The 21,372-nt window shown below is 43.8% G+C and overlaps 1 protein-coding gene across 1 annotated transcript in view; it reads left to right on the top strand.

Annotated features, from left to right (window-relative positions):
• LRMDA (leucine rich melanocyte differentiation associated) overlaps nt 1–21,372 on the top strand; it is a 1,122,954-nt gene that overhangs the window by 616,388 nt on the left and 485,194 nt on the right. Inside the window, exon 6 of the mRNA XM_077947977.1 lies at nt 2,641–2,758. Within this exon, the coding sequence (XP_077804103.1) occupies nt 2,641–2,758 (118 nt within the window). The remainder of the gene's footprint in view (nt 1–2,640; nt 2,759–21,372) is intronic.

Here is a 21,372-nt window from a genome sequence, read left to right as displayed (position 1 = left end):
GCTCCCCAAAGGGCCACAGCTCTTCTCTCTGTCTCATCACCCACAATGTGGCCAGCAGGGGGTCATGTTTCAGCCCTGTTTGTGTTACAGCTCTTTCAGTCCTACCATTTGGTGGGTCCCGAGGTCTTGTCCCAGATCCAGGAAGAATGAAGTATGCACACAACTGGAGGGCGAGCAAGGCAAAGAGGTGCTTTATTAAGCAGCAGTACAGCTCTCAGTACAACTAAAGTGAGTAGCTCCTTTCTGCAGGCAGGTCATCTCAGTGTCTGTGCAGCCCTCAGCAGAGAGGAGACCCAAAGTGGGTAGCTCCTTTCCAGAGGCAGGTTGTTCCATCATCTGCCTGAGTCTGGCTGAGTCTGGGGTTTTTATGGGCTTCAGAGGAAAGGAAGTGCATGCTGATTGGTCCATGGGTGGCCATGGCAGGGCCCAGAAAAAGTACCTTAAGTTCTCACTCCAATTTGTGAAACTGGCAGCCCAGCCCCTGTGCTTTAGGCCACCCCTGGCCTGATGGTGGGGTTTCACCAGAGACACACCCCTTTCCACCTAGGAGCCTGTCTGCCTCGTGCTGCCAGCCATCAACCTGCTGACTACAGTGCCCATGGCACCTAGGCTGTTTGTGCCAAGGGATGCCTGCAGGCCCATGCTGAGTTCTCCTCAGCTGCCCCTTGGCCTCCTTGCTGTGCACGTCAGCACCCAAAGTCCAGAGGGGGCCGAGGTGTCAGGGAGCTGGTGTTTCAGTACTGCTCCAAGCATGTACATACCCAGCCAGCTTGTGACAGTGCCTGGGCTTGGCCACAACTTTGCTCCGAAATTGGAGTGGGCAGCTGCAGTTGCACATGGGAGCAGGGGCTCCTGCCCCATCAACTCAGGAGAGCTTGGGTTTCCCGCCTGTTTCTGGCTCCTGCCAGCTCCGCAGAGCAAACGGCCCCTACTGCAGCTGGTGTATTTGCAGCAATTGCTCCAGATGGGCTGCTACTGCCACCAATAAAGAGACCACCTTATGAATGTGGAAGGTGGCCTTGGAATCCCAAGGCTCCAGTGAAGGTGAGTCACGCTGTTCCAAGTAATATCCTCATTGAGGAAAAGCTAGGTGCTTGAGGTTGCTTTAAGGTGTGGTTCCTTGATGCCCATTTGAGATTTCCATTGAGTTTTCAGTCAGTAGACCCCTTTCTCTGTGCTCCCATAACCACTCTATGCATAACCTCAGTCTTGGCACTTAGCTATGCCGATTCCTAATTTCTCCATGTGAGTGTATAATTTCTGTTACACTGAAAACACCTTTGAGAGCAGGAAGCATGTTGTAATCACATCTGTATCCCTAAGGCCCGGCATAGTAGGTGATCAAGAAATAGCTGTGCAACTGAAATAAACTAGTATGTTATTGACTCCATTCTAATGCCAGTTTTCAAGATGTGGTGAGAGTGAGCAAAGAAATTTGTCCCTGCCTTCAAGAAGCTTATAGTTTGGGTAAGGACATTAATGAACACCAAGAAAATAATTAGAAAACAACAAAATGTTAGCCTGTAAGGTGCTGATAGCATATTCTAGGAGTCCTGAGAAGGGAGAAAGCAATGTAGGGTGGAGGTATACAAAAAAACCTTCATAGGAGATGAGGCTTGAAAGATGAGTATATGCTGAGGAGGCTGGGTGTAGGAAGGAAATGACAGATTCCCTTGGAGATAACCCATTGCTCTTAACACTGGGTGCTCACCTCTTGATAAGCAGAGTGGGGTGGAAACAATTCACTTGTTTGATTGATGGACTATGGAACCTGATGGAAAGCATCTTGGTTAGTGACTGTCCCTGATGAGGGAGAAGTATAGACACATATCCATACCTGTTATACATTTATTTGTGCATTTATATAACTATACCCTGGCCAAGTGGTTATTCTTGTCAACTCCATATATACCTATTTGAGGATAGTTAATTACACTAGCAGTCATTGGCTTATTTCTGGAGTCCGTATGTATGCCAAAGATTTTTTCCAGGGAAATGGAGAGCACCTAGCATTTGTTGGGCCATTAGTATCTCCTAAAAATTAACTCCCCTATTTCTACTTGATAATCTTCATAGGATAGAGTATGGAAATAACCACATGTATTATCGATGGATGATGCAAAAAAGTTATTAAGACCCCTGCCTGATTTCTCAAGGAAGCATTTCTCAGCTACATGTGTTCCTCACTTGTAACCCACAGTCATCCAGGTCATTACATTCTATGATACAGATGACCCATAGGAATGGCAGTGACGTAAAGGGTACAATTAATTTATAGGTTTATTTTACTGAGAACTTCTATGTAGCCAAGAAGCTGAGCCTGTTTTCCAGACTGAAAGGAAGGGAATATGTTGATAGGGTGCTACTGGTTAACCCACGTGTGTGTGTGTTTACCTTTGAGCCTAGTGTACCATTAGTGTGTGCTTCTAATGTTTAGTTGTGCATCTGTGTAAGATAGAACCATTCTGACTTCTCCAAGGAGCAATTGTTTATTCTTTGTGAAAGAAGAGAGGAGGAGCAGCCAAGGTCTAAGTTCCGGAAGACCGGAGGGTGTGGATTCTTAAAGATCTGACAAGCTGTCCGGATCTCTGAGGCTGCCACACAAACCTTCCTGAGTTGTCTCTGACTCTTGTCTTCCAGATGCTTTGTTCTGTACAAGCTGCCCAACCTGAAATTTCTGGATGCCCAGAAAGTAACCAGACAAGAACGAGAGGAGGCGTTGGTCAGAGGAGCCTTCATGAAGGTGGTGAAGCCCAAGGTGAGCTGCCTACTCGCTGTTCTTCACAAGGGATTTACATCTCATGGCAGTGCTTACACCCCAGGGCGTGGAGAATGTCCTCCCGAGTGTTTAGAATGCAGTTGGGATCTCACATGAAGAATCCCTCCATGGATACATTGTTAGCCAAACTTGAAATAGGATTAGGTGTAAATTGGATCTTCCTGTTTTACCAATAAAGCAGCACTATACATAGCCCAATGGTGAAGTTCTGTAGGGGACTGCAGGTCTCCTTCTTGAAGATATTCACTAAGTGGGGCCTCTGCAGGTTTGCAGCTGAGAAAGGAGAAAAAGGAAAGCACTGGGCATGAGTGGGCTTCTGGGGTAGGTGGGATTCTTCCAGTACTTCAGAGGGGGCCTTTCTTGTTTGCTCCCAAAGGGAAGCTGGGGAAGAGTGATTTTCTTCCATCACAGGCAAGGGTTCCACAGCTCTCTGAGATATCGTTAGTGTGGAAGGCGATGTTTTCTGACAATGTGTCCCTAGGCTGGCATGTGCCCCCCACGTGTATCTCTCCAGAGCTGATTAGAATGGTGTTTACTGACCTCTCCTTTACCAGCTGAGTCTGTAAGTGAATTTGGTATCATCCTAATGGCAGCTCTGATGAGGCAGTGGAGATTTGGCTTGGGGTCTTGGATTCAGACACAAGGAGAGTTTTTAACGACATGAATGACTGTCTCTTTGGGAGGAGATGGGAGTCCTTCAGTGAAGCCAGAGGCTGGGGAATGGACTCAATGACCCCTGATGACCTCCTTGGAGAACCTTCTGCCTTGAAGCTCTGTGGAGCTGTGTGTGACCTCCCATGAGATTGCAGCTTGTGTGTTGAAAACGCTGGCACTGATATCCTAGAAGTCTAGTTTATCCTCAGCTATTGACTTGCAGCACTCTGCACATGCATTGGAAGTGATTAAAGGGGGGAAAGAAAAAACAAAAACAAAACAGAACAATGAAACATCTTCCATCAAGTTGCTCTGCTGGCAGCAGACCTCAGGCCACTTTCTTTCCCTGAATCCATGAGGTGCAACTTATTTTCCATTATGCTGAATAAAATTGCTAGCAGTTGTGGAAATATATGATATGGAGTGTATATTACTGGCAGATAAATGTATTGTTACCTCTTTCAGCATGTGGGAAATTAATTGAGTGATTCATTTCATAGCTATTAAAGTGTTAACAGTGCTCCCTATCGAGGCACAGGTTTGATGTATTGCACACGACTGCCTGTAGTTGTTCTAGCTTTTGTAATTTTTCCAAATGAAATAATTTATTTCTTGGCCTTCTTTTTGTTTGTTTTTGGTGAAAACAGTTCAGAGATAGCCAGCATGACCAAACCAAGCAAAAGTACAACAAATGAACTCTATAATATCCTGGGTTATTATAAATAACCTGTCCACCCTACATATCTCATCTTCTTGTATACATCTGTATACATGTGTATACCTGTGTGCAGAGTAGATCAGTATTTCTCCTGTGATCATTGGCTTTGATGTTGTCACACAAAATCTGAAGGGGTAACAAATGTAGTATCCTCCATATCTGGATGGGGCACTCAATGCATGCCCCCCCCCCATTCTTCTAAGGTTCTTGGTGCATAGATCTACAAGTTTTCACATCATCCTCTAAAGTAGAAGGAAGGGGTCATTGGCTCGCTTTATGGGTGAGGGAACTCAGGGCTGGAGAAGTTAACTGGGCTGCCCCAGGTCACCTGGCTAGTAATTATGGAGCTGGAGGTTTACCTTGTGTCTGACAACTGGGTCCACACTCTTTTCTCTCTGCTTTCTCACCCCTGGAGCAGTGAGCTAAATATTTACCCTGTGGATCTCCTAAGGTCTAAATGAAGAAAACAGGTAAGAGCAGGGCTGTTCTGTTGAGTAGAGGTGGGGGGAATCGAAATCCTTCCTTGCTTTTGAAAGCATCTGAGACTGGCTCCTTAAAATCCAGCATTAGCTATTTCTGAGTCATTAGCAACATCAGCAGAAATGCCCTTCTGAGTTCCCAATTAGTTTCTAATCAATTCTAGAATTAGTTCATGTTTATATGATTGACTCCAATATCCTTACTAACTGTATTAAGCTTTAAAAAGCCTGTTAAGAGTGTAAATTAGTTCAACCATTGTGGAAAGCAGTATGGCAATTCCTCAGAGAGCTAAAAACAGAACTACCATTTGACCTAGCAATCCCATTACTGGGTATATACTCAAAGGAATATAAATCATTCTATCATAAAGACACATACGTGTGGATATTCACAGCAGCACTATTCACAATAGCAAAGATATGGAATCAACTTAAATGCCCATCAGTGACAGATCGGATAAAGAAAATGTGATATGTATACACTATAGAATACTATGCAGCCATAAAAAAGAATGAGATTATATCTTTTATGGGGACATGGATGGAGCTGGAGGCCATTATTCTTAGCAAACTAATGCAGGAACAGAAAAACAAATACCACATATTCTCACTTACAGGTGGGAGCTAAACGATGAGAACTCATGAACACAAAGAAGGGAACGAGAGACATGGAGGCCTATTTGAGGGTGAAGGTTGGAAGGAGGGAGAGGAGCAGAAAAAAAAGCTATTGGGTACTAGGCTTGGTACCTGGGTATGAAATAATCTCTACAACAAACCCCCATGACACAAGTTTACCTATATAACCAACCTGCATATTTACCCTCAAAACTAAAACAAAAGTTTAAAAAAAGACCTGTTTATTATTTGAGGAGAGAGACATAGTGCTCTTACAAAGTACGGTGATTTGGTTCTTGTTCTGTAGTCACATGATTTCCAAACCAAAGAGGACGTAGAAATCACCTAGTCTGTGCTCTCATTTCATGGATGAGGGAGCTGGGAGAGGGTGCAGTTTCCTGAGGCTCCATGGAATTGGGACCAGAACCCCTGGGGGTCTGGGCTTCCGGTTAAGTGTTCAATTTATGCCATGATTCTTCAAGTGCTCAGGACGATTCTTCTGTGTTCTTGGTTTCATATCGAACTGGATGCCTACATTGAATGGCAGGCAGTTAGTTCCCTTTTGTCTGTTGTTTTCAGAGATAGGCAGTGGTACTTTTCTCGTAGAAAGAAAGAGGCCAGATGAGCTCCTGGCTGAATTAATAAATTGGCATTAAAAAGGCTGGTTCTCACCTGTTCACAGTGTGTATAGACATATGTTTGTTCCCATGCAGGTGTGTATACCCGTTTCCGTCTCTGTGTATATATACATATGCATGTTCTGAGAGGTACGTGTACACCAGAGTCAGCTTCTAAGAGACGAGCGATTTCCTTTCCAGGTGTTGCTGCCGCTGTGCTGAGCACATTCAGGGAAAACCTATTTTTCTTGATGGAATCAGAATCTCAAGCTGGCTTCTGTCCTTTCCAGGGCAGCCAAGGCCTGTTGTGCTTATTCAGCAGAATGCTCTGATGGATGATCAAGGGGGCCGTGATTTGGGGAGCTATTTTCATTTTATTCCTGACATAAAGAATTTGGGAGAATGGAAAGTGCCTCTCCAATCACAGCCCTTGCCTTGGAGGTAGGGAACGGGCAGTCTGGGTGCTGTCAGCTGACGCAAATGCAGAACCATGCAGGAGATAATAAAGGCCTGATGTTGCAGAGGTCTGATTGGGTACCTGGCAGGCGCTGGCGTTTCAGTGCAAGTCCTTGCTCCCTTTCTCCCATGATGACACATTTCTTCTCCGTGGCTGCCTTTTCGCTTTTGTTGTTTCAAAGCTGCCTTCTGTCTGAGCTCTGATTGTTGTAGAGAAAGATGCTGTCATTCATTAGGAAGTGATAGCTGATGCTACAATGGATGCTTCCAGACTTCCTCTGTGTGTGTGTGTGTGTGTGTGTGTGTGTGTGTGTGTGTTATTAGTTGATGGACCTGCAACAGCTAGGCTTTGTCATTTCCCAAAATTCAAATATATATATATAACTTTATCAAATATTGGCCATTGAATCATGCCATTGTTAATACAGAGAACACCACACTGGACACACAGAAGGTTCAGGTCCCCAGAGAAAGAGCCTTCTAGTAACCAGAATGTTAAGCCCCTCACTGCACTGGGAAACATAGATCAAAGGGGTGCAGAGGCCTCTCCAGGAGGACGCTTGTGGTGGGCATGCCAGCCCTGCACATCAGAGAGACAGCTCAAAAATCCAACAGTCAGAATTGCTTAATTATGTCCTGACTTTGTAATTATTCATCCCTGTTCTGGCAAAGAGCATAGCTGTCATTGCTTTGACATAATTATTTAAAGCTGAGCCCTCTTGTTTACGGGGACGTATATAAAGTTGGCTACCAACTGTTTAATCTTCAGAACCTTAAAGGAGCCTGGGGAGGGCAACTGTGGGGGCAGCTGAGAACCACAGCCAACATTAGAAAGGGTTTTGATGCTTCTGTTTTGCTTGCATTAATGTCCATCCTCTTATAGGCCAGATGTGGTAATAACCATGTCTGTGAGTAGTGAGGTGTCCTTGAAAACATGTCACTTGTTTCTTTGTGTGGGCACAGTGTGTTCAAACATATGTTGTTTCCCATGCAGGTGTGTATACCCGCTTCAGTCTCTGTGTGTGTGTACATATGCATGTTCTGGAAGGTATGCATACACCAGAGTCAGCTTCTAAGTGGTGAGCGATTTCCTTTCCTGATTTTTCCACCTGAATTTGCCATGATGTGTAGTTTATGTATTTGTGTACTTTGTTGTAGCTTGTATATTTGTGTATGTGCCTACATTTGGATACTTGGGAGGGTGGGGTATTGTGTATGTGTGTGTGTGTGCGTGTGTGTGTGTGTGTGTGTGTGTGTGTGTGATACAGAGAAGAAAGGAGAGGGAGGGAGATGCCCTGTGTTGAAGAAATAAACTTTGGAGTACATACATTTCCAAAAGTCTGTCTTATTCTTTCCCCCTAAACTGAAAATTGGAAACTATTTGGGTCTGAGAATCACTTGCTCCCACGAATACCCTACACAGTCCTGCCCTTGACACTTGGAGTTAGGTCCTCACTCCCCCGATACCTTGAGTTTCTTCCATCTGTGTCTGTGTTTGTGGGTTTCCATGCAAAAGGCCATCTAGGATGAAGATAGGGAATGATTCACAAGGAAACTGGCTTCTCGTTGGGATAAGGAAGCTGCTCACCCCTGGGGTGCCAGCTCCATGAGGGCAGGAACCTTGTGTTTTGTTTTATTTTCTGTATCTCTAGTACCTAATCAATAGCAGAGGCTCAGTCAATACTCATCAAAGGAGTGAACCATGAACAGCAGAGCATATTGGAAGATCCATCATGAAAAAGTTGTATACGTTCTAATTACTTCATTCAACATGGTTACCTGAAAAGGCAGGAAAAAAACCATTATCTTTAGACAGTGTGTTAATGCCACTTGTACAGTGGCAGAAAAGACAGATTCTGGGCTTCGTATTTGTTTTTCCAAAGGATTTTCCCAGGATTACTTCTGACGGGAAAACCTACCACTACCACAATCACCATGCCTTGGCTTTTCCACTGGGTAGTATTTCAGGAGGAGGCAAGGGTGTGATCTGAAGCTGTGTGCTCCCCATCACTCGGGGTGGTGCTGGAGTCCTCCTTCTCTCTGAACCCGCCTGCTCATATTAGGGCTTTTACGAAGTAAGTAGCTCTTCTCGTGAAACATGTTTGGGTACCCACAAGTGTGTGTGTAGTTACAATGAAATTTTCCCTGTCTTCGCTGCTATTGTATTTTTTGTCTATACCTAAAGGAGCACTACCTAGTTGCTTCTTTGCTGCACTTAATTGTTTTTATGCCTAGTCTAGCACTTTACTAAGTGCTATCATATTCTAAACTACACTGCATATGTCTTTGATATCTTCTGTTACTCCTATGTAGCCCAATTGCAAATGCTTAAAAGGGTATCAGAAACTACTTCTAGGTTTATTACAATTACTGTTCTTTATAATCAACATTTTCAAGAATATATATTTTATATAAAGACAGGACATGCCTGTAAATAAACATTGTAAATCACAAGTACATTCAGTTCAACAGGCCATCAGCCAATATATTTTGAAAGTTCTCTACAGTGACAAACATTCAAAAAATAATTTAAAATATTGGTTGTTTTTCTGGATATTTCCAACTACCTGGATGTGCTCTTGTTTTTATGATTTTTTTTTTTTCTGTTTTCACGCAGATGTTTCTTGTCTAGAGACACATTCAGATTCTATTTTCAGCTGCTTTTTAGTAAATTTTGAAGAGAGGAAAATTTTTAATTAACTTTTTTTTTTTTAAGGAAATGCTTAGATGATGTGTTCAAAAACAACTCTGGGAGCCAAACATTTGCAGTTTGTTTGTTTTTTCAATCTTATTCCTGATTTCACAGTTTGCACGTTCATTTGAGGGAGAATCACTTAAAGATTTTGTATTTCTCCATTTTTAGCATCATGGCATCCTATGTCTCAAGTAAATGCTTTTGGAGTATTACTCTTTGGAGGCGTCCTCTGTAGCTTTGCATTTGGGTAGCAACCCTCTGAAATAAAAAAATAGAGCACTGTAGGAAAGCCATGTCTCTTTTGTGGTGGTGAAACCCTATGGCTGGAGAACCAAAATCCACAATAGAAAGAAGGAAGGTGGTTCAGCCTCTTAGGGGCATTCCCAGGAGTCCTAGGGGCCTTGCCAGGTGCTGAGCACATAGTAGAGACTACTGTCGATGAAGCCCAGTGCCTGGGGGCTGTTGCTGTGTCCCTGATGGGGCCTCTGGCTTGCCCAGCACCCCAACAGCCCAGTTTCACCCTCTTCCTCTTTCTAGCCTCCCACATGCTCACTGCTGTCCAAAGATGCTTGGACAGATGTATCAAGAGGATCACGGAAGTAAGTAGCATTATTTAAGTGTTGGGGATAAGATTAATAACCCTAGGATACTTTGTCCTGCCTCTGCAACCCAGCAACTGGGAGAAGTGTAGTAGATTACATTGTTGGTCTAAAACCGTTCCTTTCTCTCTGCCCTTGCCGTGGCTCCCCATGTAAGGAAGGAATACACTTCCCCATTCCATTGACTTTGGCCTTGGCCATGTGACTCCTTGGCCAATGGGATGCGAGTGGAAGTGACAGCATGGCAATTCTGGGCCAAGGCCTTACGCAGCACCATGTGTTTTCACTCACTGCTCGCACACGTCTGCCATTTGCTATGAAAACAACATGAGAGACACATTGACCAGACCTGAACCTGACCTGAGGCCTGCAAACATCCCAGCCAACCACAGACCTCTGCATGAGAAAGAAATGCTTGTAATAAGCCACTAAGATTTTGAGCAGTAGTGTGCTGCAGAAACCTGACTAATACCTAGGCAGGCCATCCCATCCACGCACCCTACCTCTGCTGCATCTCTGGCCATTGAACCAAGGTCTTAACTGGGACACAGCTTGGAGTTTTGTGAGGTTAGTGGCAGTCGTTGGTGCCACAGCACCAACTACCGTAGGGTTTCTGGGTACTTAGCTAATTAGGATAGCAAGGCCAGTCTACAAAGGTCGACTGGCTGCCTAGTGGTACATTATTAGATGCACAGAAACTTCCCTGATGTGTGAGTTAGAAGAACATGCAATAGGTAGTCACTGTCTACTAGCTATTGTACCAGCTGCTTAACAATGTTGTCTCTATTTTTTTCCCTAACCTTGAATCTACAAATGAGGAAACTGACAATCAGAGAAATTATATCCATTACCTAAAATTACAGAGCAAGGTGGAACCAGGTCCTTTTTTTTTCCCCCAGGTCTTCCTAGGCTCCAAAGCTCATGTTCTTTCCCATGTAAGCCTTAAATTACTTCAGGGAAAAAAGTCAAATTCAAAGCTTGTGCTCTTCCCGCTGTATCACTTACATTTCATTTGTGATGGAAAGCAGGGGTAAAAGAGCAGGAAGATCAGGAGATAGAAGGTAGCGAGAGACAACCTTGTAATTTCCGATTTTGACCCTGTGATGACTCCCCACAACCTATTTTGGCGAAATGCATGGGCTAGGCAAAGAACTGCAGGAGCCAGGCTGTGGAGGGATCTCTGAGTTAGGTCAGGTTTGCAATTTCCCCTGAGGGTAAGGAGAAACCTTGGCAGAGTTTGAAGTGGAAAAAAAGTCTAGGCAGGCTTGTGTTTGCATCCCTGGGCATCTGGGAGAGGGAGCCTTAGAGCTCTGTGCAGAGCAGGTGCTTTGGTGATTTAGAAATCTGTGCAATAGCAGGCACTGGTTTGAGGCTGCCACAGTGTTCCCAGCACCCAGGCCAGTGGTCAGGCAGCTACAGGGGTTAGAGAGCTGTGTCTAAAGAAGCTCTGGGATGGCAGAGATGGATCCATGTAAGAGTGAGTAACTCTGATGCTGGGACAAGGAGACAACTGATGGCTGTCAGAGACCCACTAGTGACTCCCCCTTATAAGGAGTTCACAACATTTCCAAAATGTTCTCTGACATGTTCTTACCTCAAAGCCCCTGTCCCTTGTGGTATTCATTGTCTCATTTTAAGGAGTAAATTTAAGGCTTGTTAACTGGGCCATAAAAAGTTCTCATTCGCATGATCACTGGCAATGATTGAGATGGAGCCTTAGTAGCTGGTTATGTCTGTAATCTGCACATTACCAGCTTGACATTTTCTTGATCCACTTTGGAAAAGGATTTTTGGCATTTTGTTTTTGCACTGTAGATTCTTTTTATCTTTTTCTTTTTTTTGAGATGGGGTCTCGCTCTGTCACCCAGGCTGGTGTGCAGTGGCCATTCTCCCGCCTCAGCCTCCCAAGTAGCTGGGACTACAGGCGCCCACCACCACACCTGGCTAATTTGTTTTTGTATTTTTAGTAGAGACGTGGTTTCACCGTGTTAGCCTGGATGGTCTCCATCTCCTGACCTCATGATCCGCCCATCTCGGACTCCCAAAGTGCTGGGATTACAGGTGTGAGCCACTGTGCCTGGCCTATCATTATTTTTAAAAATTAAGTTTGAAAGGAAAGAGAAGAAGGAAAAGGAGAGGACAATAAAGATGCTTTTTTAAGAAACCAGGTTCTGGAGAGTAAAGCTAGGGTTCTGATTTAAAGTTATCCACATTTAAAACCAACATTGCCTGAGGTTCTATGCACAGCTGCAGGGCAGGGCTGGCTGCTGTTCTTCAGCTGTGGGTGCATGGGTGAGCTTGACAAATCCTTCATGTGCTTTTCTCCATCCTCCAACCCACCCCTCCCAATTCTTTGCTTTGAACTTGGTGATTCTAGCCTAGTGATGAAGAAGAATGAGTTGGAAATACAGGGGCAACTTGTCTAGGAACAGGGAAAAAAGGCCAGTGACAGATATGTGAGTGAAAGGAGGATCATGATAGCCTTGGCATCCCTTCCCCTCCACTGAACCGGGGCCTCGCTGTCTTTCCTGAACTCCGCAGCTTAATAGAGCTCTGTCTTTCTCAGAAAGTCCCTTCTTTGCCCATGGAAACATCAGACTTTAGGATTCTAGGGACTGAACCCTCAGGCCATTATGTATCCTTGAAGGCAGGGAAACCTGCAAGATGGGGGCAGGCAGAGGCCAACCATACAGATGCCAGGCCGCTAGAGAAACATCACAAAGATTGTTCTGAAGCTGCCTTCGGTGACATATGCAAGTATTTGCAATTCCATGGCTAAGGAAGAAGGAGAAACCAAGGACGGCGTGGTCCCATTTTCTACTCTGGAGTTCTGGCTATTTCCAAACCGCCTGCTACTATAGGTAATAGCAGACAAGAAGAGCAAATTGTAAGAAGAAAATATAAAAGAAAACTCACGTAAACTCAGTGATGAAAGGAATGTTTCTGATACTTAACATTTACCTGATCTTTTTGTTGTTCCCAAAAGCAAAGTTGTGGACAGGATAAAGTAATAAGATAACCTTAGGGCAGCAGTCCCCAACCTTTTTGGCACCAGGATTAGTTTTGTGGAAGACAATTATTTCACAGACTGGGGGTGGAGAGGGAGAATGATTTCTGGATGAAACTGCTCCACCTCAGATCATCAGGCATTAGATTCTCATAAAGAGCCTACAACCTAGATCCCTCATATGCACAGTTCACAATAGTGTTGGAGCTCCTATGAGAATCTAATGCCACCACTCATCTGACAGGAGGCAGAGCCCAGGCAGTAAAGCTCGCTCACTGGCCGCTCACCCTCCTGCTGTGTGGCCTGGTTCCTAACAGATCACAGACCAGTACATGTCTGTAGCCTGGGGATTGGGGTTGGAGACCCCTGCCTTAGGGTGTCCAACCTGAACAGAGTTAAAAGGCTTCACAAAGTTTGGAAGAAAAATGTGATGTTTGTCTGAATGTGGCTGATACATACTTTTCAGGGTACCCTTTAGAGGAGTGTTAAACAGGTATGCCCAGGCAAGTACCAGCATGCAGTAGCACGCAAGTAATGGCACTCCCTTCCGCCACCCTGCAGACTCAGTGAGGGGCCAGATGCTCACAAGAGAGGGGCTTCTCATTTCAAAAGAAATTATCTCTGCCCTTTACCCCAAATGGTCCTTTGAGAAGCAGAGAGAGCATCATTCTTTCCTGTTTCCCCAAAGAGCCTGTTTCTCCTCACCAACACCGCCAGAACATCCGAGTTCCCAGACAGCTGTTGGATCTGGCTTGAGAGTTTGTTACAACCCTCTGGGAGGTGTGTTTTTGCCTAGAAGTTGTTTTGCCCACCTGTGGTCACCATAGCTTCCTTCTGCGGCCCGTGTACACGCTCAAGATTCCAAATGCATCTTTTATTTGTCACTCTGACCAGCAGAAGTCGCATTTCACAAGCATGATAGGGAAGGCCTGCCCTTGGGGTTGCCGAAGGCTAGTGCTACAATTAGCCCTTCTATTTGCTTTTCTGCTCCTTACAGTAGAGTGTCTTAGATGAACAGACAGGGCACCATCAATAACGCACAGATGCTCTGTAATTGGGACTTCCTTTGATGTTAATTTAGCTAAGTTCAATGCCATTGTCAGTGATAGCAATTACGTGCAGCCTTTTCACCAAGGACATGTTAGGATAATTTTATTTTTCATGTGCATTTTAAAATGTGGCAGTAAATTTTTAGCTACATTACCTGAATTAGAACTCATTATTTCTTTTAACAGTGAACTAGTACTCTCTGTCTAGGCTCGAAAGCTGTCTTTTTTTTTTTTTTTTTCTTTTTTGAAGTGGGGGATTTTTAGTGGGGTTTCTACTTTATGAAGCTTTTACCTTTTGAGTGAAATTTAGAAGTGAGTCATCTCTTCTTTTTTTGTTGTTGAGCATTTTGAATTGTCACAAAGGCTATCTGGCTCGGTGACCTGTCCCATATTTTATTGGACCCATTTTTATTCACTCCTCTCCCACTCCCCAGCCTTTACTTTGTTCTCAACAGAATTTAAGGAGTTGCCTCCAGCTGATTTTGTGGGAAGGTTTAAAATCTGAATTTATTGTAGCTGTTAAGTTCCATGGAAAACCTGCGATTCTTAATTTGTTCATGAGCTGTTGTTGGATTTGCTGCTCCATTTGGGGACTGGGCCCACTCCAAGTTTCAGGGTAATGTTTAGGTTTGGATTAAAGGCTGGACTTCTACGTTCTGTTATTAGTTTTTCTATTAAAACAGGGAAGGTAATGCCTTTCAAGTCTGTTGGGGGATTAAATGAGATAATCTGTGGCAGGAGCTAATGCAGGCTCTGGTCTAAAGCATCAAGAGCAGCTAGTGTTCTTAGTCATGTAATTTCAACTTACAAGGACTCTTTGTGGCACTGCTGTGTCAGCAAGTTGTGTGGGTGAATGTAAGGAAGGTAATTTTGGCTTGAGATTGGCGAGGGGTGGGGACCTTTAGTCAGCTTGGGATACCATAACAAAATGCCATCGACTAGATGGCTTAAACAACAGAAATTCATTTTCTTGCAGTGCTGGAGTCTAGAAGTTCAGTCAGGGTGCCAGCATGGTTGGGTTCAGGTGTGGACTGTCTTCCTGGCTTGTAGATGGCCACCTTCTCACTGCACCCTCCACTCATGGTGGAGAAAGTAAAGAAAGAGAAGGACATCTCTCTCTCTTTTGATGAAACCAAAGTTCTATTGGATTAGGGTCTCATTCAACCTTAATTACCGCCTAAAGATTTTGTCTCCAGGTACAGTCCCATTGCTGGTTAGAGCTTGGACATGTGAATTTGGGGGTACACATTCAATCCATAGCAGAGGGCATTGCCTGTCTATTTCTGGTGGCTTAACTGAGTTTTCTGGAATTTATTCTTCAATGAAATACTTCTACTGCTCTTATGAGACATCTACTTCCTAGTGAGAGTAAAACACCTGAAAGAAAAGAATGTGAGAGAGGAAAGAAGGCCTCATGTTCATCCTGGGGAGGTCCAGGCTCCTGAGCTTGGGCATCTCCTCAGCCACCGCACGAGACCCTTTTGTTCTTGTGAGAATGGTAGAGGGAAGCAGTAGGGCAGGTGGAGACACGGGAGGAGTAAGCATGGCGTGGGGGACAGGAGGCTCCTTGCCACTGATGGAGCCAGGAGCATGAAGGTGCAGCTGCCCTCTGGACAGCTGTGGAGCAGAGAGGTCTCCACACGGGACCAGTGTGGGAAAGGATGCCTGGTGCAGAAGTGAGCCCTTAAGCTCTTTCATTTGAGTGACCTCGCACTCAACTCTCTTAATCCTCCTCTAATTCCCTTGGTGAATCTGGAAATCAAGGCTGATGTTTAGATCCTAGAATTTGTCATTGGAATCAGGCCCCCTGCCCCCCGAGCGAAATGAAAAAAAAATGGAGAGTGAAATTTGGGAGCTTGTTACACATGTCCAAAGAATATTATCCCATCATCAGAAGGGTTTTGAAACCCAAGGTTGAGATATTGGCACTTTAGACAATTAGAAAACAGCCAAGTGCTGTATTATGAAACTGAAAAAAGAATCTGTTCAGTTTAATGCTAAAAAAAAAAAAAACAAAAACAAAAACAAAAAAAAAAACCCCAGAAAGAGAGGTTCTAATTTCTGTACTCATTCTAATTTTTAGTCATAGGATATTTGGGAGAAGATTAGATTACAAATTATTTTTTTTCTTCTTTGTGTTCAGAAAAGCCTCAATACCGACTTGCAGCCTCTACACTTTTATACCCCAGAGGCCTAAGCTGAAAATATGAATTGTGTTTGCTTAGGTAAAAATGAACAGGGCGAGTAAACAGAATAAAGAATGAAAAGCTTTTCCTTCTTTGCTTTCCCTCCCCTCTTCCTTTGCACATTATATGACTAAATGTGCAACTTTGTTCACATAACTGCTACAAACAGTTCACTGTGTAGGCCAAACGTTCTCTAATGCAGTAAAATTAAGAAATAATATGCTTTGAAAGTGATTTATGAGTGTGGTTAAACTGCCAGATTTACAAAGAAATAGTTCAGATCTTGGGAAGCCTCAGGAGTCACGTCAAAAATGAATTTGACCATGATTTAAACTGCTACTTTTCTTACATGACATTTAATATGTGTACTTTGGAGGCCCATATGTCTTTAATAAAATAGCATTAAGTTTTAAATATGATATGAATGCAGCCAGTTTCTAAATTCATAACCTTTTCCACAACTCCAAATGCTAACCAATAAGGGAGTCATACACGCAATAAAACATAAACCTTAGAAAATAGCTTTTTATTAAAATGGTTAGACAGTTGGCAGCTGGGTTGCAATGTAATAAATACTTACAGCATTGTGGGTTTATCAGACGTTGTTTACCCTGCAAGCAACTGGGACCAGACAACTAATTATAGCCCCTGCACAAGAGCAGTTCAAGCTGAGTCCCCCTGAGTGTGTCGAAGAGGCAGGATAGTTTGTGTTGAGGGCCCTGGACAGGGAGTCCAGAGATTTGGGCTGTAATCCCTCTCTACCACTTAAAGGGGTGTGACCTTCTCCAGTCTGAGTCACAGAGATAATAATGCCTGGCTGGCAGTTCTGCAGTGATGATAGATAAGAAACATCTGACACTAGTGCTTGGCACATAGTAGGTGCTCAGTAAAGAGAAACAATTCTTTTTAAAAATAGCCTTTAATAAAAAAAGTATTTTAGGCTAGTCCTTCACGTCCTTCTAGCAGTGATGTTTTATGATGACTCTAGATTGGCCCCAAGAAAAGTTTAACCACTTAGCCAGAGATCAGTGTAAACATCATGAAAAATGAATATGGAGCTCCCTGTCTTTCTCACCTCTTGAAGGCACAAGCATGGGAGAATGACAGAAGGACATATTTGGTTCAGGGGCAATGGGAGTGTCCTGGTGGCCACTGCCACTTTGCTGTCCCCAGAGATGAAAGGGAGGTGTGCAATGCTGTCCCTTCTTGCCTTTGGGTTTCCCATTCATAGTGAAGGTGGCTTATCTTTGTAAGCTGCTCTTTATCACAGCCTAAGGTCTTTGAGTACTTCTGCTGCTGCCGTGTGTGAATGCATCCACAGACCTTTCCGTGGAGTAGTCTTGAAGTAGGCCTTCCAGTCTCCATGTTTCCAGATGCATAGGAACAGCTGGCGTTTCCAGCATCGCAGATGAAACAGCCAGTCTGGCAGTGGTCTGATTGTATTTTTCCATGCAACCAAATCTTACCACCCTCCACAAAGCTCCTTGGCAGGGAATTCCTGAATTCCCTAAAAGGGAAGTTGTACATTATATTTGAGCCTAGATTTCGAATCTCAGGGCATAGATATATGTGTGGTAATCAAAGATGAAAAGACCAAGGAACCACTTCATTTTGTTTTGGTTTGGTTTTATATTTTTTAACAATGTTATGGTTTCATTAAGAGAAATTAACAAAGAAAATCATTCAACTCTATTCCCTATATGTGACTCTATGACACATATAGGGAATATGTATGTTCCCTTCCAAAACGTATCCTTTTCTAAATGTGTTTAGAAATCCTTTTTTAAATGTGTTCTTGATATGTTTAATGTTTTACTTTTTACTTAAAATTTTTATTACTTATTTTGTATTCCTCAAAATATTCTTTCTATGGACTGTATAATTCTCTATCAAGTTGATCTAAGTACTATCAGTTACCAAACCATTTTCCCACCGTTCCTGGATTTTAACCTTATGTATAAAATACTGCTAGTTGTGTGTGTGTGTGTGTGTGTGTGTGTGTGTGTGTGTGTGTGTGTGTTTCCTTTAAATTACCTCCTTGGGATAATTTTTCGTGGCTGGGCTTATTGGGTCACAAGGTGTGGGCACACAAGTGGTTTTAGGCTCTGCCTAAGGATTCCAGGGTGCCATTTTTCAAGTTGGCAGCCTATCCTGGCTAAGTCATTGCACCTACCCAGGCTAGAGGGAATGTAGCTCAAAAGGAACACTTAACATTTCCAAGACCTTTTTTGGAAATGAGTTTCCTAGAGTCTCATTGGTGGGTAGGGTTCTAGAAGCAAGGCTTAGATTCTGTACAAAGCATGTATTGACCTGCTAAGTTGTAGTCCTAGGGAATTACAGGTTCCCTAGAGCATCCCGAAAATTATTAGCGACACGCCGTCCTGATCAGTGTGAATGTGCCTTTAGACTGTTAGCCAAATCTTTGCATAATACTGATCATTCTACCTATAAAAGCACAAATATGTGATTGTTCTCAACAGCCAATTTAATGCAGCTTTGGGGAGGAAAAAAAGAGAAAAGAAGATTACAAGCTGGCTGATCTTGCTTTTATTTCTCTTAAATCTATCCACACTTCTCAGGGGTTATACTTGTTTAAAGATTGTATGCAACTGTGCAGTCTGTGTGATTTGGAAAGCAAATCAAACTAAATATGAAGTTTTCAGCATGTGCTGTTTTTAAAGGATTTCATGCATTTATTCCAAATATACTTTTCTTCCCAAGTAGCACTAAACCTATAATCTTTTTCTTGTTACATTTGTTTTTGGGGGGGTGGGAGGCCGAGAGGGTGACTTAGCTTTGGAGTGGAAGGTTCCTATTAACATCTACCTCCTTCTTATGCAGCATTATTCACAGCAGAGCTATTAAGGCTAATTATTTTCAGGTTTCTATCAAAGGAGGATATTCGAGCTGACAAAAAAATGCATTTATTGGGAAGAAAAATGGCCTGTTTAAATAAGAAAGGGACCATTATCATCTACAGCTTCCATCCCCCTCCCAGTTATTACCCTAAATAGGGAGGAGGAACCAGAGACCCATGGGAGACTGTAAGTCAGAGGCGGTTCTGGGGGACTATGCTCACTAAAATGCCTGGAACCCCAAGAAGGGAAGTAGATTTTCCTGTCATGTCTGCAGCCCACCTGAATTGTTCACTGACTTTGGAGCTGGTGTCAGCCTGTCATTTTTTTTTCCCTCCTAGGTGAAATTCATTGACCCTTGATGTGTTATGGAAAGAATATTGGTTGAGGAGCTACATGTATTAGTCAGGGGAAACTAACTGCTGTAACAAACAGTCCCAGATCCTGGTGGTTTAGTCAGTCTCCATTCACTGATAACTCCTTGATGGAGAGGGAGGAATATCCAAGGACCTAAGCTTCTTCCATGCAGTGGCTCTGCATTTTTCTTGGGCCTTGAGTCCTTCCTGAGTTCAGCCCATGGATGGAGCAAGCATGAGAACATGGAGGATTGAGCAGGAAGATTCACAGTCTGGGTTTTTGGGTGGCACACATCACTTCTAGCCCATTGGCCAAAACTCAGGCATGTGAACGAACATTCATAACTGCAAAAGAGCCTGGGAAATGCGGACATTGTGCACTGACCTGTGTCCCCCCCCAAACTCATATGTTGATGCCCTCACCTCAGATTGTGACTGCATTTGGAAGTAGCTGGCCTTTAAAGAGGTAACTGAGTTAAAACGAGACGGTTAAGGTGGGCCTTAATCCATCTGGCTGTTGCCCTTATAAGAAGAGGAGATTAGGACATGCAAAGAGACATCAGGGGTGCCCATGCGCAGAGAGATGACCATGTAAAGAGGCAGCAAGAGAGTTGCCCTGTACAAGTCAAGGAGAGAGGTCTCAGGAGAAACCAGCCCTGCAGGCACCTTGACCTTGTACTTCCAGCCTCCAGAATTATAAGAAAAGAAAGGTCTATTATTTAAGCCACCTGATCAATGATATTTTGTATTTCAGCCCTGGAAAACTAATACAGCAGCTCAAATGAGTGCTCCAAAACACAAGTCAGTGTATTTAGTGAACACTGAGTCAGCATCTACCATACTGAGCATTTGTGTTTTAGCCCCACTGCAACAGTTGGCTACTCTGAATCCTTGGGCAAGTCTAGTTCGTCTTCTAGGGCTCAGATTGCTCATCTGTAAAATGGGTGCAGTGGTGCAGATGAACTCTGAGGGTCTCCCTGTGGTTTTGTGACCTGGATGGTGCACAGTCCCTCAGCTGGCATCTTGGTCAGGTAGGGATCCAGTATCTGGCCCACTGTCATGATACACTGAAGGACCCAGATTTTAGGGTTCAACCTGGATTCAAATCCCCACTGTCCCATTGGCTATGGGATTTTGAGTAAATGAGTGCCTGCCTTAGTTACCTCATCTTTAAAATGAGGTTAATAAAAATAGCTACCTGAAAGTGTTGCTGGATTAAGGGATTAAAGGAAATAATGAATATACTATAAAGCACTTATTCCAGGGCTTCATGCCCAATAAAGACTTAACTTTGGGCCAGGTGTGGTGGCTCATGCCTGTAATGCCAGCACTTTGGGAGGCCGAGGCAGGCGGATCACAAGGTCAGGATATCGAGACCATCCTGGCTAACACCATGAAACCCCGTCTGTACTAAAAATACAAAAAACTAGCCGGGCATGATGGCGGGCGCCTGTAGTCCCAGCTACTTGGGAGGCTGAGGCAGGAGAATGGCATGAACCTGGGAGGTGGAGCTTACAGTGAGCCAAGATCACACCACTGCACTCCAACCTGGGCGACAGAGCGAGACTCTGTCTCAAAAAAAAGACTTAACAATTTTGTATCTCCTCCTCTCTCTCTTTCTTTTTTTTCCTTTTTGCCTCTTTATTTTTTTGCATATTTTGTAGTTATTTTCATGTAAGCGTCCTGAATGTGAAGATAGAGAGTGGGAAGCATTGTCACTCACATGATATCATTTTATCCTCATGAGAGGATAAGACAGATGAGGTGGTGCCTTATTTTACAAATAAGGAGCACTAAGACGGAGGAGTTGTGGGATTCACTGACAGTTCCAGAGAAAAGTGAAAGTGAGATTCAAACCTGGGCCTCCTCTTGGCCCAGTGCTGTGTTGTTACATGATCTCTAACCTGGCCATTCTGGGGATTTCACAGCTCAGGAGGAGATGACATGATTCAGGAAAGGAGAGCCAGAGTCATCAACCAACACCAGGTACCTGTCCATAGAGTTCCCTCAGGAAGCACAAAATGGAAATGGCAGCTCTTTCAAGGGCCGGGCAGACAACAAACAAATATGTTGCATTTACAGCCAGGAATAGAAAGAAAATTGTTAGCCTCCAAAGGTTCCTCAATCCACCTGATGAAGATGATGTTGACTTGACCTAGTTTGGGACTAGGGTTTACGTTTCTTTGTGCTCCATGTTACCTGGACTTCTCCACACTTCTGGGAGTCAGGGACATGGTCTTGAAATAATGTTTGTCCTATATGTCTAGCTTGCCACAGCTCTCATCTTCAAAACAGCAGTTCTTGGTT

This window comes from Macaca mulatta, chromosome 9 (genome assembly GCF_049350105.2).
Source record: "Macaca mulatta isolate MMU2019108-1 chromosome 9, T2T-MMU8v2.0, whole genome shotgun sequence".
Taxonomy (NCBI): Eukaryota; Metazoa; Chordata; class Mammalia; order Primates; family Cercopithecidae; genus Macaca; species Macaca mulatta.
This window is presented reverse-complemented; position numbering and strand designations above follow the sequence as displayed.